The sequence below is a fragment of the Mesitornis unicolor genome, unplaced genomic scaffold (assembly GCF_000695765.1).
Source record: "Mesitornis unicolor isolate BGI_N332 unplaced genomic scaffold, ASM69576v1 scaffold9046, whole genome shotgun sequence".
NCBI classification, from domain to species: domain Eukaryota; kingdom Metazoa; phylum Chordata; class Aves; order Mesitornithiformes; family Mesitornithidae; genus Mesitornis; species Mesitornis unicolor.
The window spans coordinates 1-15,432 of record NW_010190219.1 but is presented as its reverse complement, the minus strand read 5'-3'; the positions used below and the strand labels follow the sequence as shown (position 1 = coordinate 15,432).

General features: G+C 39.3%; 1 protein-coding gene across 1 annotated transcript in view; it reads right to left on the bottom strand.

Moving 5' to 3' along the window:
- The window catches only part of LOC104542123 (coiled-coil domain-containing protein 6-like), a 33,902-nt gene extending 20,312 nt beyond the window's left edge, over positions 1-13,590 (bottom strand). Inside the window, exon 1 of the mRNA XM_010186336.1 lies at positions 13,435-13,590. Within this exon, the coding sequence (XP_010184638.1) occupies positions 13,435-13,590 (156 nt within the window). The remainder of the gene's footprint in view (positions 1-13,434) is intronic.
- Between the last annotated feature and the right edge of the window lie 1,842 nt (positions 13,591-15,432).

The window sequence follows — 15,432 nt, the reverse complement described above, 5'->3', positions numbered from 1 at the left end:
GACACAATTTAAGTAACAAACGTTTCACAAACTGCTCCAGTCATCTACACTGGACCACCTGAAAGCCAGACACCAGGCATGGCTGCTTTGCATGCTGACAAAGCATCATCTGTCTCCAGTAGCACCTGGAGTAGAGGTGACACGAGATTTCAGGGGATCTTGTTGGAGACAGCCCACCAAGCATCGTTTTGATCAAATCCACTCTTGAAGGTCTCTCATCTTTAACACAAGTGCCACCGTGACCTCCTTACCATTCATCTATCTTTTTATGATGTAATTTCTGTTGACAGGACCCTATGGACAATGTGCGCCTGCAGATGGAGCTGAAGAGCAGTTTAATCTGGCTGCTGTACACAAGAAACTCAATCTTTGCTACTGAATATAGACTGAAAGCTTGGGGCAGCTTCGGGAAGAGATGATCTCAGTTGCTGCACATGTTACACTGAACTAAAGCTGTCACTTCAGAAAGCAGCCCTTCCCAAAGTCCTACTAAAAAATACCATGAAATAAAAAGGGCGTGAAGTGCAGAAAGTCACAATGGCATGGTTTTTCGAATAGGCAGTTCTTCCGTAGTAAAATCTAAGTCTCCCACTTCTCCTGAAGTACACACTCCTCCTCAAATTACTGCTCTGATCATACTTTCTGGCACCAGTTTAAAACAGTACGGAAAACTACTGGTCTACAAATGAAACAAGTATTCCAGTGAGCTGATACTCTACCCTTACAGGAGGAACTTTTACACTGCAGTTCTCCTAAATTAGGGCTATTTTTTCCTACAAACCTTACAGCCATACCTGAAACAGCCACACTGCATGCAACATGCATTTCAGACACCACAAACAGTTTGCTAGGGGAAAGAGCAGAATTCAGCAGTAACTCAGAGGCTAAAGGCTCACACTGCTGCCAACTATGGCAGCTGCCCAGCAGCACACTTCTGTGAGCACGGGCTGAAGGACAAGGAAGTTCCACTTTAGTCCCAGTGTGATGTGGGGGCAGCCCTACCCCAAGTAAAAGTACTTTTTTCAGAAGAATGGCCCATCTGCAGAGAAAAGAGTGAATACTTTCGTGGTTAAAGTGGTGAGCTGGAATTCAGGTCCTGGGTTCAATTTGTAGCATAATTTCCTGTTTAATCTATGGCAACCCACAGGGTCATTTGCCTCAGTTCTGACACAGAAATACCTTTTTTACTCTTTCTCATTTGTTCTTGCTTTCTTTCCCTTTTCCCTTCTTTAAGATGTATTATCAGGTGTAGCAGAGCTTCACGAATAACAAAACTGCATTTTTATCTTTGGGTATACAGTATCTCCTAGAAGCCCCATACTTTTGAAATCAAATAAGCAAGCAGTAATATCTTGGTACGTTTCCTTCACAACCTCAAGCTGTTAGGCTATTTTTTTTAATTTAAACACAAACCTGGTAGATGAGGAAGAAAGTGGTTGGTTTGTTTAAAAGAAAGAACCCAAACTTACAGGCTTACCAAATGCTATTTCCAAAACACGCTAATAGAAAGAAAAAAAAATCAGCATTGAACCTCAGCCTGATAACTTCAGCTACTCTAAATGTTATCTATTGTGTAGACACACCTCAAAACACAACTCCTATTATATTCCAGCTATTCAGTAGATGAGTTCTGCTGTAAGAGGAGAAATAAAAGATACTCAGTTTTTATTATAATAATAAAAGATTATCTGTATGATAAGCAATTATTTAAAGTGTTAAATACAGGTCCTTTTACTCTCCATTTATAGTTGGAAATTCTCTCCCCTTTATCCCCCTAACTCCCCTCCTTTTTAAAAGGCAATTAGGTTTTGACTGGACATGTCACAACACTCCTACTGCTAACTCCAGTCAGAGCACATTTCTCACTCGATGCCTACCAAGTGACCCAGCATTTTGCCGTACGAATCCGCAATGGCCACAGACTGACTCAAGATATAAGGTGAATGAAATGACATCAGACATACATTTTTCTCCCCAGAGAGTTTTAACCATGACCAGATGTTTTTAACTCAACATCATTCATGCAGCTTTACGAGACCTTCTCTCAAAAATTCAGTTACCTTCAAGACACAGGCATACATATCTTGTGGTTTGGAAAGCCACCCAGGGAACAGCACTTTAAAAGAGCCCTCAGAATTGACCAGCTTCCTAATCACAGAAGTTCACTAGTATTCATACATGCTAAATAGTATCTTAACATCAGCAATGAGTAAATTGCTGATATGCAATTCCATTCCACTTTAGATCTCTCAACACTTAAAACAGCTGCTCCCTCTGCATTTTGATATTGACCTGCAAGAGTACTGCACAACTGAAACACACAAATGGTGAAAATGAAATAGGCAAGTTATGAAAACAGGCTTATTTCTCAAGCATAAATATTTATAAAATCAATGCATTTGGTTCATTACAAACAAGGTATAATGAGCTACATGAAATTCATAATTAATAGTCAATTCTGAAATTTATTTAAAATAATTAAAAATAATTTAAAGACCTTTCTTCAAAACAGATAACAAAAACAGAGTGTGCTTTCTTCAAGGGTTTTTATTATATCAAAATACTGGCATTAAATAGCTAATAAAAATACCATACTGTGACAAAGAAAATGTATCAACAGGCAAATAACTTACCAGTTTAGCCATGAACTCACACTGTTATACGAGTCTAATATAATTAAAGAGTATATGGTAATAAAGCACCACAAAGGAAAGGTAGCAAGGTTGTACAGGCAAACTTATATTTAAACATTTCCTATTTCAAGCGCTCGATGTTACAGCCTTAACTATCTGACTATTCATTAGCCACATGTTTTATAGCACTTATTTTTCAGTCACTTAAGCCATCATCATGTAGAACAAGTTCCCAGACAGTTATCAGGGCTGGAGTCTCTGCTTCCAAGGCACAAGAGCTGTAACCTGAGACAACAGAAGTTACAGGCCAAGGCAGGAATGACCTAGCAGGAAAATTAAATCTAGCCCACAGACCTTTCCAAAGGGCTCTATTTCATGAAGCCGTTTCTCCATCTCATCACTGCACATGAAGCACACACTTCCTGCACTTCTTGCGTTTTCAGCAGCAGTGGATTTCCTATGTAGGTGTAAAATGAGTACGGCACGTACAAGCAACAAGCCCAGCTTCCCTAAGTCTTTGAGTAGAAGGCATACAAGCAAAACATTTCTTAAAAATACGTGTGTCAAATATTTCTCAGAAGGCCCATAATGACTGCACATGCAAACGCGGCCAGGAAGGCAGTACGAAGGGGGCCATACCACACTACTCCTCACTCAGCAGAGGCAAATGACCATTGCAAGCACAAAGGTTAGGCCACACAGCGGGTATGTGTGCTTTGCTAGGGTCTCCCTCATTTTTGTGAGCTTGTACCCGACTGACTGAAACTTTACTTTGACAAAGACAGCCAAAACAGAAAACAAAAATACACTGTCATACCAAAGTCTGGAATACCTCTCTGTATGTTTACTGATGACTACTTGAAAGAGGTTTTTGCTTTATTCTTTGATGGCCAGCGACACTGCTGTTTTACTGGTCCATTTTTTTGTACTGTAAATAGCTTGCTAGTTAATCAATAAGTGTAAAACAAACAGAACACAGAAGCACAAGGAACAGGTTTTGCTTTTGTTCAGCCTTAACATAAAAGCTGCTGAAAAATGTAGTAAGGACGCAGATATACACAAAACTCCATTTGTAGCTTTATGTTTAGCTTGCCTGAATTCTTGAACATGCAAGTTTCTGGACATGAAAGACAGAAAAAAGATAAAATTGCTTATAGTTACTGTTGTAGCATATACTGTTCTGTTCTATTTTAAATTTATTTTCCACACCCTGCACGATCATTAGAATTACCATCCTATTAAAATGCTGTGGTTCTGTCTGACTTGCATCTAAAATACTCAATTTTAATGTAATCTGGTTGTGGCATGCTACTTAGAAACAATAATCAACAGCTTAAATCAACAGCAACACCACCACTCAGTACTAGAACCTACAAGAAATGTAGTACTGCAGCAAATCAATTCAAATTACTCTGTAATATCAGATATCTAATGCATAAATGCTTCTTCAGCTAACACATTTTAAATGTTTCTGCCTGTTACCAACCCACTGATAAATCACCATTTATCTTCAGTGTAGCCACACATTAAAATACGCTTTGCTGGACCAATCAGCAAACTCAACACTGCACACTCCCAAAGTTTCAGAGCAGGAAAAGCAAAAGATTCAGCAGAAGAATAGACTATTAGGTGACTAATTACTACACAGCTTCTGTTCACAGAGGTATGCGTGTTGGTGCTAGTAGCCAGTAGGCACTGGGCTGTGTTTTAAAATAACAAACTTCTGCTCAAAACGCAACGACAGCAAACTATTGTTAAAAGTAGCTTCGCTGTCAAAACTGTCTCTCTATTCAAAGGCAAAAGAGCACAGACAAGAACAGAGAGCAAAGGTTTAAGTCACACACACACCTCCCCATCCCCTCAAATAATCTTCATGAAAATCCTACCTCACATAGGTCAGGTAAATCATTGCAAGTATGCAAATATGAAAACACTTTGTTTTCTTCATCAGAGTATATATATATATAAGTATATAAATAAAAATCAAAGTATAATTCTGTTATGCTCATCTTTTCCAGGCAGAAGATGTTATACCACAGCTGCATGGCATCCTCCATGCATACCACAGGTATCAGCATCCCTCTCTGTTCCCTGGCAGAAGACCACCAGTTTCCAAACTTCTAGACTGGGTCCTGAGCTCAAACAGCCTGTGTACTCATCATCCTTTTCTTCTAGATCCAAGTGGCCTTCAGCACTTCAAGATCCTCCTTTCAGGTGTGTATAACTTGTGTTATATCTACAGTAATCGATCTGCCTTCCTTTAAATTTATTAAAACTAGGGAGGAGGACTACAGGATCAAAATCCAGTTCTGGGGTTTCTAAACTATAAAAAGAGATGTTCACCATGTAATTTCTTTATTCACTTTTTTAAAAAAAACAACACTTTTTTTGTTGTGTTTTTGCTTGTTTGTTTCAAATTACTAGTTTAAATACAACATAGATTATTACTAGAGATGGCAATGTTTTTCCCCACACTAGCAAGATGTCCCTAGTCACTCAACGTAACTGACCTCTTAAGAGAGCATCTTTTAAAATCTCCCCTCATTTCCTCTTGCACACATTGGCTTTCTAGAGAAACACTTTCTCAGTGATCCCCAACTGCTGGAGACAAAGCCCATTATTGATTATAATCACACCTTGTTCCAAACCAATACACTGACTAAGCAAAGATCACAGCACCCATTCCACTGTTAAAACACATTAGCTCAAACTCCATCACAGCAAACAAGTGTTTTTACTCATCCTTCCTAGGAGTCAGTGAGTGGAGTAATATTTTCTTTATTCCTTCTCTACAGTTTGGACATCTTACAGTACTTACCACAGTACTCTGAAGAGCAATCACTTTTCAGGGTTTCAAGACAAGAAATAAGTCTATCAATTTATTGCATGAAAATATGGTGAGGAATATGAAAGAACATCTCCTTTAATCTGCGCCCTTTGTCTCTGATCCCTACAAACAGGGGTTTGCAGGATGTGAGGGGAATACAATCATCCTTGAATATTCACTCCATACAGAACTGGAGAAGTAGGTCTAACACAGAGAATTTTTTAGGAAATACCTACCCACGTTTCCACCCATGAAGCAAGAACTTCCACTTACAAGTCTCAGTTTTCAAAGGGAGCTTTTTGCAGATCTACAACTCAGGCTAAATTTGCTCTCAGAAAAGGACTCTGGAGGTGTCCCTCCTCTTGACCCAACCAGGTCTTCAGGGGCTGTGAGGACAGGGCTTTTGCCTAATGAATCAATTCCTGGCAACACTAGCCAGGACAAAATTAACTATACTAACTGCTTCTGCTGTTTATCTGAAAGTGAAGGGAAAGTGGAAATCCCACCACTACAAAAAAAACCAAAACAAAACCCCACAAAATGAGAACACCTTCCAACATCATCTGTTGAAAGCAGAAATTGAACTGCAAGGCACAGAAAGAAGCATAGCTTCATACTACAGCCCATTAAACATTGTTAGTTTTTATCATGTCTGACTTGTTAAGAAACTTTTACTCAGGATGGAAGGGTATCATTGGGGGAATTATTTATATATGTGGTAGGATTTTTAAATATGATTAGCATCAACAACAATAAAGGAGCTAAAAAGACCTTAGCTTTACAGTAACAAGCAGAAACATCACATTTTTAGGCAGTTTTCCAGAATCAAAACATCTGAGGAATCTTTAGAGATAGCTGAAACACTGCTAGGTCATTTGTATCTACAGCACAGCTGAAGAGATCCTAATCTACCTCACTAAGCCTGCCCCAAACTGGAAAACAGATTGCATGTAATATTAACGTACAGAAGATGAAATTTCAAACACAGCCAAATTCAGAGCTGAGAGGGGAAGAACAGGACTTATCCTAAGAGTTTATCTATCAATTAGAGCTTCAGTCAATGAGCTGAGGGAATATCCTCTTTTCCAAGAACAAAACTTCTGCAATGGAAGATGTGAAGGGATAGGACTCGCAGGAGCTGTACAGACTGTCCCTGGAAGCAACAACTAGCCTACAATGTCTTTATTTTAACTGAAAAACTGGAAAAATTACAAACTCAACAGTCAGGATTAAAAATTGCTTCAATGTTTCTGTAAACATTTTGGTTTAGCTTTTATCAAGGAGTCCTCTCAACCCACAGAGAGAGATGCAAAACCTGCACACCTGTAACTCGTGCTTTGGAGCTTCCTACTTTGACGTTTGCCTTTTTACTGTGGAACAGTTCACCTCTAATGTCTTGCCTTCATTTTCACTTCATTGTCTCATTACCTACATTGAAATGGGACAATGACAGTCCACTTAATTAGGACTAAGACACCTCTTCAGTTAGACGAAGATCTCGACTGAAGTCTTACTTTAGATGTTCCTTTCTGGACGTCCCCAGGCTGCTGCACTGAAAGCAAGGCATCACAGATGTGTTTTCTGTTACTGATCCATGGGAACTTGCTTTATATTGTATTTTTTGCCTCTCCTAGAAAATGTCACTTGTTCATTCATTCTGTTTAGAGCTCAAATCCTGTGCATAATTCAATTTGTACTTTTTGACCCTATTATTCTCCTCTTTCAGGTTTTTTCTTTTCTTTAAGAAGAAAACAGAAAGGATACACCTCTTGCTCTGCAGCTAAATTCAGCAACTTCTTTCTACCCCCTCAGCCTAAAAAAGAGCAGCAAAGCAACTATTTTTTTTCACTGCTTTTACCAGGCTTTGCTGAAATACATCAGATGTCTACTGCTGACAATTTTCACTCCCTCGAAGGAGCACTCTCTTGTTCCTTCATTCCAATCACATTTCAAGATCTGCTTGTGAGAAACCAGCACTCCATCGTTTTGCAGTACCCCATGGATGCAGCTGCCTTGGAGCCACTGTCCCAAGCACCTCCTGCTTGCCCCATCCCCACCTGAAACCCAAGGACACCTTACGAGGTGCACTGTGAAAACAAACACTTCTGTGTGCCACACGCTAGTACTATTTCCTCGTTTACTACAAGGAGCTTTAGCCACCAACAGTTACTAGATGAAGATACACCCCACATAAACCAACACTTAAAACTGAGGACTTTGGAAACAACAACTTAAATATTAAGTGAAGTCAGTATCAGCAGTAGGCGGAAACAAGCAATGAGGTCCCAAATACACAGAATTAACAAATGCAAGAAAACCACAGGCTCAGAAAAAACCACCTACTGAGAAAAAAAAAATTAAAAATCAACATTTTCCTTCATCCTTTGAAATCAGCAATAAAATTCAAATGCCATTAGAGTCAAAACCGCAACTAAAATGAAGTACAGAACTTCAAAAATTTAAATATTATTCTAAAGTCTTGTCTGCACTAGTTTTCCAATCCTGTGATCAGCAACAGTGCTAGAACCTCTAAAAATACCTAATGTTTTACTCTACCATCTAAATGAGTAGTTGTGAATGATGCAACACTCTTGGTATTGGGAATACTCATTTGGGTAAGTGCCCTGTCCCGTATTAGTGGGAAAAAAAGTATAAAATTCTAGCAGATACACAGCCATAGCCCATATTAATATTGGTTTCTGCAAACCTGTTAAGTGTACAATGCAGGGCGGGGGGAACCTCCCTCGTTTAAAATGTTTTAAAGTCACTGGAGATACACTAAGAATGGCCTTTAGTCTCAGTAAAAGTTCAAACCCAACACTAAACAGCATTCTTAAAATAAAAGCTAACTATAAACCAGTTGTGACACACAACTGAAGACACGACCTCAATAAGGAAGTTCGCTTTAAAAAAAAAAAAAAGGAAAAGCAAAATTACTTTCTATGCAGAACAGCAAGCCCACAAAAACACCAAGGACTTCGCATTATTAAAAATTCCCCAATGTACTATAAAAATCTCAGTTCTTATTTCACTTCCATCCCCAAAGTAATTCAGAGCAGTAGACCAGTATTCCTACGGACTGGAGACAATCCATCATTATTAAACACAGGAATACCAATAAAGTAATGGATAAAAAAGTAGAGCTGCTGTGTAATATTTAAAGCCAAGTAAGATATAGATGGTTATCAGAGTTTGGTATCAACCCAATGGCAACACTGGAAACAAATTAATTTACTGTATAAAGGACAGAAACATAAAAAGGGGCCATTCAGCATAGTTTTATAGAAAGCAAGTTGTGGCAGATAAGCAGAGATTCATCTTTCAGCCAAGGAGTATTTGTAATAAAGATAACTGCAAAGGTGTGGGATGTGTATATGGCACCCATATGACTTTTTGATTTAGCAATACACGCTATACTTTATTTTTAAATTGTTATAAAATAATTAAAGTATACAGCAGGATTTCCAAAGTGGCTTACCAACCTCAAAAATACTCACCAGTGGGAAATTTCATTAGAAATCTCACACCAACATGTACTAAGCATGATGTTGTTCAAAATATTCACTGTCCATTATTATTCAGTAAGTCAGTTCTGATAAATTCAGGGAGACTGACATTAGCAAGAATGTAAAAATAATAATAAAGAACAGACACTTTCACATTTTGTTTCATTTGAAGCAAACTCAGTGCTACTAAAGTTGCACTTCTGAAGAAAGGATCAACCCCACAAACCAAAGGTTTCTCTCAGAGAACGGACACAGAGAGAAGGAACAAACAGCAACTCTGTATTAGCTTCACATGGGAAGCTGTAACACAGGCTGCTACCCGAGGTCCCATAGAGATGATACGGCTCACTTTCACTTCTGTACATGGCATTGGTGAAATTGAAATAGGGTGGAGGGAAAGAAACTTAAGGTGTTGATACCTCTTTGTAAAGAAAAACAAAGGGGTTACAAAAGAGAGTCTCAAAAAATCCCAGAAAAAGGGAAAATACCCTTCCTTGGACTATGACTCCACAACTGTTAGCATCAAATAAAGTGGTACTGGACAACCCAGTACAAATCAGACCTGCAGGAGGCACAGGCTTGCTACTGCATTTCTGCCAGATTAGCCAGAGCACACAACAGTAGTCTCAGGGAAGACAACTGATGATACTGGATGAAAACAACAAAAAAAATAAGAACAAAGCCTGTGAGTTCCAAATTAAGCTATCAGAAACATTTGTGCAGATCTGAAGGAGGAAACTGTGTTTAGACTAGATCAGTGCATCATATACCCACATTTTTGACCCACCATATTAGATTTCCAGCATCTTGGAGCCAGAGAGCTTAGTTCAGTTTGTCAAAGCAAAGAAGATGCCTGTCACAGTCTGTATCTTCACAAGGAGAAAGCAGAGCATCCATACGGCTCATTAACCGAGCCAAAAGGCACACCAGGAACCAACAGCTCAGCCTTCATGAAGCTGACAGGAAGAACCAGCAGCAGGACACCACAGAGAGGGCACTAGGGGCTTTCTAAGCACAATGGCACTTCACTTCTGCAAATTTTCAAATTAAAAATGGATACCCTTCCCAAAGACACATTTGAAGTTAAGTTACAAGATTCAAAGCAGGAACAACTCAGAAAAACATGAAAATGTGCCCCAAATCAAAGCAGATGATCTATTAACCCTCTGAAGTCTCAATTCCCTGAAAGTACAAGCATCTGTGTTCAAGTGCTTTTATTTATTAACTATATGAATCAAGTTCTACACAGGACAGAAACATTACCAGTTTTTCTCTGGGGTGGTTTTTTTTGCATTTGAAGAAGCAATGAAGAAGGCCTGCAACACAGACAAACAGTAATGTGCTGTTACCACTGCATCAACAGTGCTTTTCCCTGGTAACTCGGTGAGCCAGTGGCAGTGCGTAACCACCACTCGGAAGCAGCTGATCATACACTTTTCTACAATTAGTTCACCAGCTGCACAGCAAGTAGCTTTGCTTTTACCATGTTAACCTAAGGGCCAAAACAGTTAACACTAAAATGCATTACTAAGCTTCCTTTTTCCTTTACAGACATTATGTAGAAGCTCAATAGAAACTTCTTGAGAATCTGAGGCAAATGTAAAGTTTAAATACAGGACATTGATTTCCTACTTGCCTGCCCTTTCTGAAAAACTTTGGAGTTTTCATTGTGTATGAATTTGCTAATCTTAGCAACAATGTTGTCTTTATTCTAAAAAAGCAGGTGAGTAAAGCATTTCTAAAATAAGTTAATTTTGAGTTAGACTTCTAGTTTAGTCCAAATACAAACGAGAGTTGCAAACAGGGCAGCTGCATACACAAGCCCCAAGCAGGTTTCTCACACCTACAGAAGACATCACGAAATGGCAAGTCAGCTTCTTTCACACAAGCAAGACCTGCTTTAAAGAGTAAATATCAGACTTACAGATACTTTTTAAAAATATATTAATTTCTTTGCTTTCTTGGTTTGCTTTTTACCTCTAGCTGCTACTAACTGAATTCTTTCATTCATCCCGCTGCCCTTAAGTGAGCACCTTCTAAAGGTTCGTATTTCAATTCAGTTAGCCTATCCTGCCCTTTCTTCTACTACTAATAGACATATTATGTACTGAAACAGGTGTCCTGCTTTGAAATTCTGGTGCAAACTCCAGGAAATAAAAAAGCTGTTAAAAAGCATTTTTGCAGGGATTTTTTGACAGTATAGCACACCCATTCACTTCCCCAAACTGTCTATCCATGCTGACATTTTCCATGAAGACCTGCGACAGCAGATCTCATGCATACACGCAAATCTCACCACACACTTCCTAGAGAACAAAAGGCTAAAATCATATTTATTTCCAGCATCTAGATCTGGTTGTTTATTGAGAAAACTGTAATAAGTCTATGACACCACACGGGATTTTTCCCATTTGCAAGTCCCTGAAAGCCCGTTAGTTCTCAGGAGATGGCTGTTATCAGAGGCAACGAATTTCTTCAGAATTTGTGAGTAGGAGCAAGGAAACAGGAGCTGAACAAGGCATTTTCTTCTATTGTTTCTCCCAATTGGTAGGAGGCTGTTCACATCACTCGGCAGAAATGCAGAGAAGACTGAGAAAATAGGCAATGCAACTGCCCTGTGCTAGTGCTCAGGGAATAAAATAAGTCCAACTGAGAGCAAAGGTGCAGAGGCACAGGTTTAGTTACGGAGACAGGGGTAGCAGAGGTCTTGCAGTAAAATACTGCCACTAGCAACCCATGCAGTATCCAGTGCTCCCGTATCTCAGTGCCCCTGGCCAGCCAGAGCTGTAGCAGTCACTTCCAGGCAGTGATAACTCACAGCAAGCCCACAAAAACCAGCATCCAAGTGTTACCGATGCCATTAGTGTTTTGGATCAGACTGTCTCATCTGAATTGATGATCCTGTTGAGGATCCACACAGCATCATCAATCGGGAATTCTAGGATAATTCCCTTTCCTACAAAGCAAACTGTGGGGAAAAAAAAAACACTTCAGAAGCTGCTCTTGTAAAATCTAAGTTATGAAGCATTAAAACTGCTACATCAAGCATTCTTGATTAGGAACATTTTTAAATTAAGGCTTCTCAAACACACTGTCTTCATCTCAGTTAAAAAAAATAAACGACAGAGTAAAGCTTAGCAGACTTTAATTTTCTAACACCACAGAAGATGCCCGACTATAGCAGGCCAATGTACACAAGTTAAATTACCGAATCTACCATCCAAGAGTAAGCATGTATGTACCTGTAGCAACCAGGGACTAAAACTCTTTTTGTTATTAAAAGCATGCTGTTTGCATGAGGCCTGTCAGTTCAAAACAGTAAAGAAAACCAAAATGCTTCGGTATCATTGACAGAGGTTACATGGCTTTCACTGAAACAGGATTACATCAAACACTGAAAAGTAGAAAAAAAGAAGTTAAAAATTCAAGTTCCACCAACTTCAAAAGAAACTTCCTGACCAAAACATACCTACACGCAGCTGAAGTATTTCAGTTCAATCGTTTGAAAAGCAGGCTCCCCACCACCACCACAGAGTTTTGAAGGTATTCTTAATTAACTAGAGAATTTATGCTGTCCCAGACTTAGTCCATTAAATACAACATCTCTTTGGTAGACCTTTTTCACCAAAAAAATTAAGGAAGTTCACACAGGAAATCCACTTCTGGTAATGCAGCACTAGAACCAAAACTAACTGCTTAACATCACAAGTACATAGCATCTCAGATCTTCAGGTGTGCGCTTCTTTCCAACCTAGGCATCATCCATTCCGCTTCCTAAAAAAGATCTTGCAGAAACATTTCATGAGGTCATACAATTAAAGATTGCTAAACAGGCACAAGGAAACTCTCTGCAATCGGCTCAAGTGATCTTAGTTGTTTCTTCTCAATATTTGATCTGAAACTTTGCATCTTGTAATGTAATGCTCTTGCACTGCTAGACAACACTTCAAATTTACCTAGCTTTCTCCCTGCTTTGCTCCCTCAACCACAGTTTGTTACCAATAACAGCAGGTGAGGTAAAGTTATCATGTATGTTTACTTAATTTCACAACCTTGCACTCAAGCAACAGTATTAATTTCATTTGCCTTTCAGGCTACCGGAAGGAGGAGAGTTCGCACAGCTTTTTGGATGTACACTTAGTCCAAGCTAGCTTTCCTAATTTCAGTATTAAAGCAGTATGTTTTTACATGCTTTATATGAGCGTTCATATGAAACTAGCAAGCATACAAGCCTGCCAAATCAACACATTTTCTCTGTTTTCCAAGTGCAACTACCTAATGTAGGTCTCCTATGCTTAACTAACACTTATTTCCAACCCTATGAAACAAGGGTTAACTACAAAATAGAAATAATAGGATCCTATGTGGCAAGCTATTTAAATAACTCCCAAACTGTACACATCCATGCTGACACCAATAATACTACACACAAACACAGAAACCAAGAAGTGACCATATTAACACTTACACCAGCGTGGGCACAAGAGGAAGGAGGAAGATGACCACTTTCAACCTGGTAAACCTTAAAGGGAAAATAATCAAAACCATTAAAGACAACGGTGGGAGCTAAAGGAAGTGAAGAGCGTGACAGGACAGCAAAAGGCCTGCTGATGAAGAGCGGCATGGTTCGAGGAGTCACCTTCACCTCCAGCACACAGGTTTAGTCATTTCACCTGCTATTTTGGCTACCTGTCAGCTTCTTTTGTGCTTCACAGCTCATCCTCAACACTTGATAAAAATCTAGACTGATTTGTGACATTACAATGCCTACAACAGGAAACTGGTGCACAGCGACTGTCTGCCAGCACAGCAACAGGGTGAGGAGCTTCAGCTGGCTGGTAGAGGAGTAAACTGATGAAAGTTTAGAATCACAATGGAGAAAATCAGAAAACTTTCTATTTAATTACATTTACATGCAAATGGCACATTTCACGACATTCCAACAAAGTTCATCTCCAGTCACCTGTATGCTAGAGCAACACAGCAAAGTCTTTTGACTGCAAATGTGTTTGCATTACAGACTGTGTAAACCACAGCACAAAGTCTCAGTGGCCTGAAAAAAGTTATGTTTTACATTCATTATTTCGCCACTTGCTGAATTAGAAGTGGTTTACTCAGTTGCGTACACAGTTTAGCATAGCAAAGACAGTGTCTGCTAAAGATGCCAGTTTTCCAGACAGCCTACAGGTTGCTATAAAAGTCTAACACCTTTCTCTCTTTATCCAAGATATCAAAAAGATACAGACTGAGGTTTGGATTTAAGAAAAAGACTTCCTTTCTGTAAATTCAAATCTAATGAAAAAGATAATCAGTCCCCAGAGACAGTGCCTAAAGAACTTTAATGCACACAAACATTTTTTTCAAGCTGTTTACAAACAATACACCTACCAGGGGTTCAGAAAGATGCCATGCCTTTCTAACAGGCAAAGAGAAAATGTCTGACTGACAAGATGTCTTAGCCCCTTTCAACATGAGAAGGCACTCTGCTGCTACCTAATTAAGGCACACATCCCCTTCTCGTAAAGTATTAACAAAGCACACGTTTTCCTGACTAGCACTATATTTGTCATCCTTGAATAAATTACTTCTGTATTGTATTTCATGCACTCTTCCGGCCCACATCCTGCTAGACGCTGGGAACAGATGAGAGGTTTGCCTAGACAAGCTTCATTTCTTTGCTGGATATATTGACAACAGAAGAACTGATTATCAATAAAATAGCCATTATGCTTGTAATAAAGCAACCCCTGCGAAAAATCAGATGAGAACGAACATATGCATGTGCGATTGGTCTTTTTCAAGGCATCTCAATCTGCACTGGAAAGGATGTACAGGACAGCATATATAAGTATCATGGTTACTTTTAATCGGCCTTTAACATGTTACCTATTCTGTGTGCATGCAGACTATGACCATTAAGACATCTAAACAACCACTCTAACCAGTGAATTAGCAACCCCTCCCCACCCCAATCTAAAGTCCTAAACTCCCAAGTCATTGAGAAGAAAATTACATCACATTCACTGTATGTTCATATGTACTTTACTGAGGACTGATGCCTAACAGCATCGTATAAAATGATGCTAAATTATAAATTATCCTCACAGTGCTCATAAACCAGTAGCTGAGCTCTTCCCGGGATAGAGTGGCTGGTGTGTGTTACTCGCACTGTTTGGAAGGGGTTTATTTTAAATGAACTTTTAAATAACCCCTTGAAATACCACGGCTAACAAAACAGCACAAACAAATCAAACACTACTTCGTGACCTAGACGCTATCCTGCAACTCCCTGCTTCTGCAGTGGCTGAAGAGGTGACAGCTGCAGAGATAATCTGTAATCTCCGCAGATTTCTTATACTCGAAGAAAAATCTCTACTTTGAGAAACTTCAAGGAACATTCAGTATCGCCCTTTCTCTGCACGGCGCTCCCTGCTCCTCATCTCTGAGCCCTGCCGAGCCGCCCCTC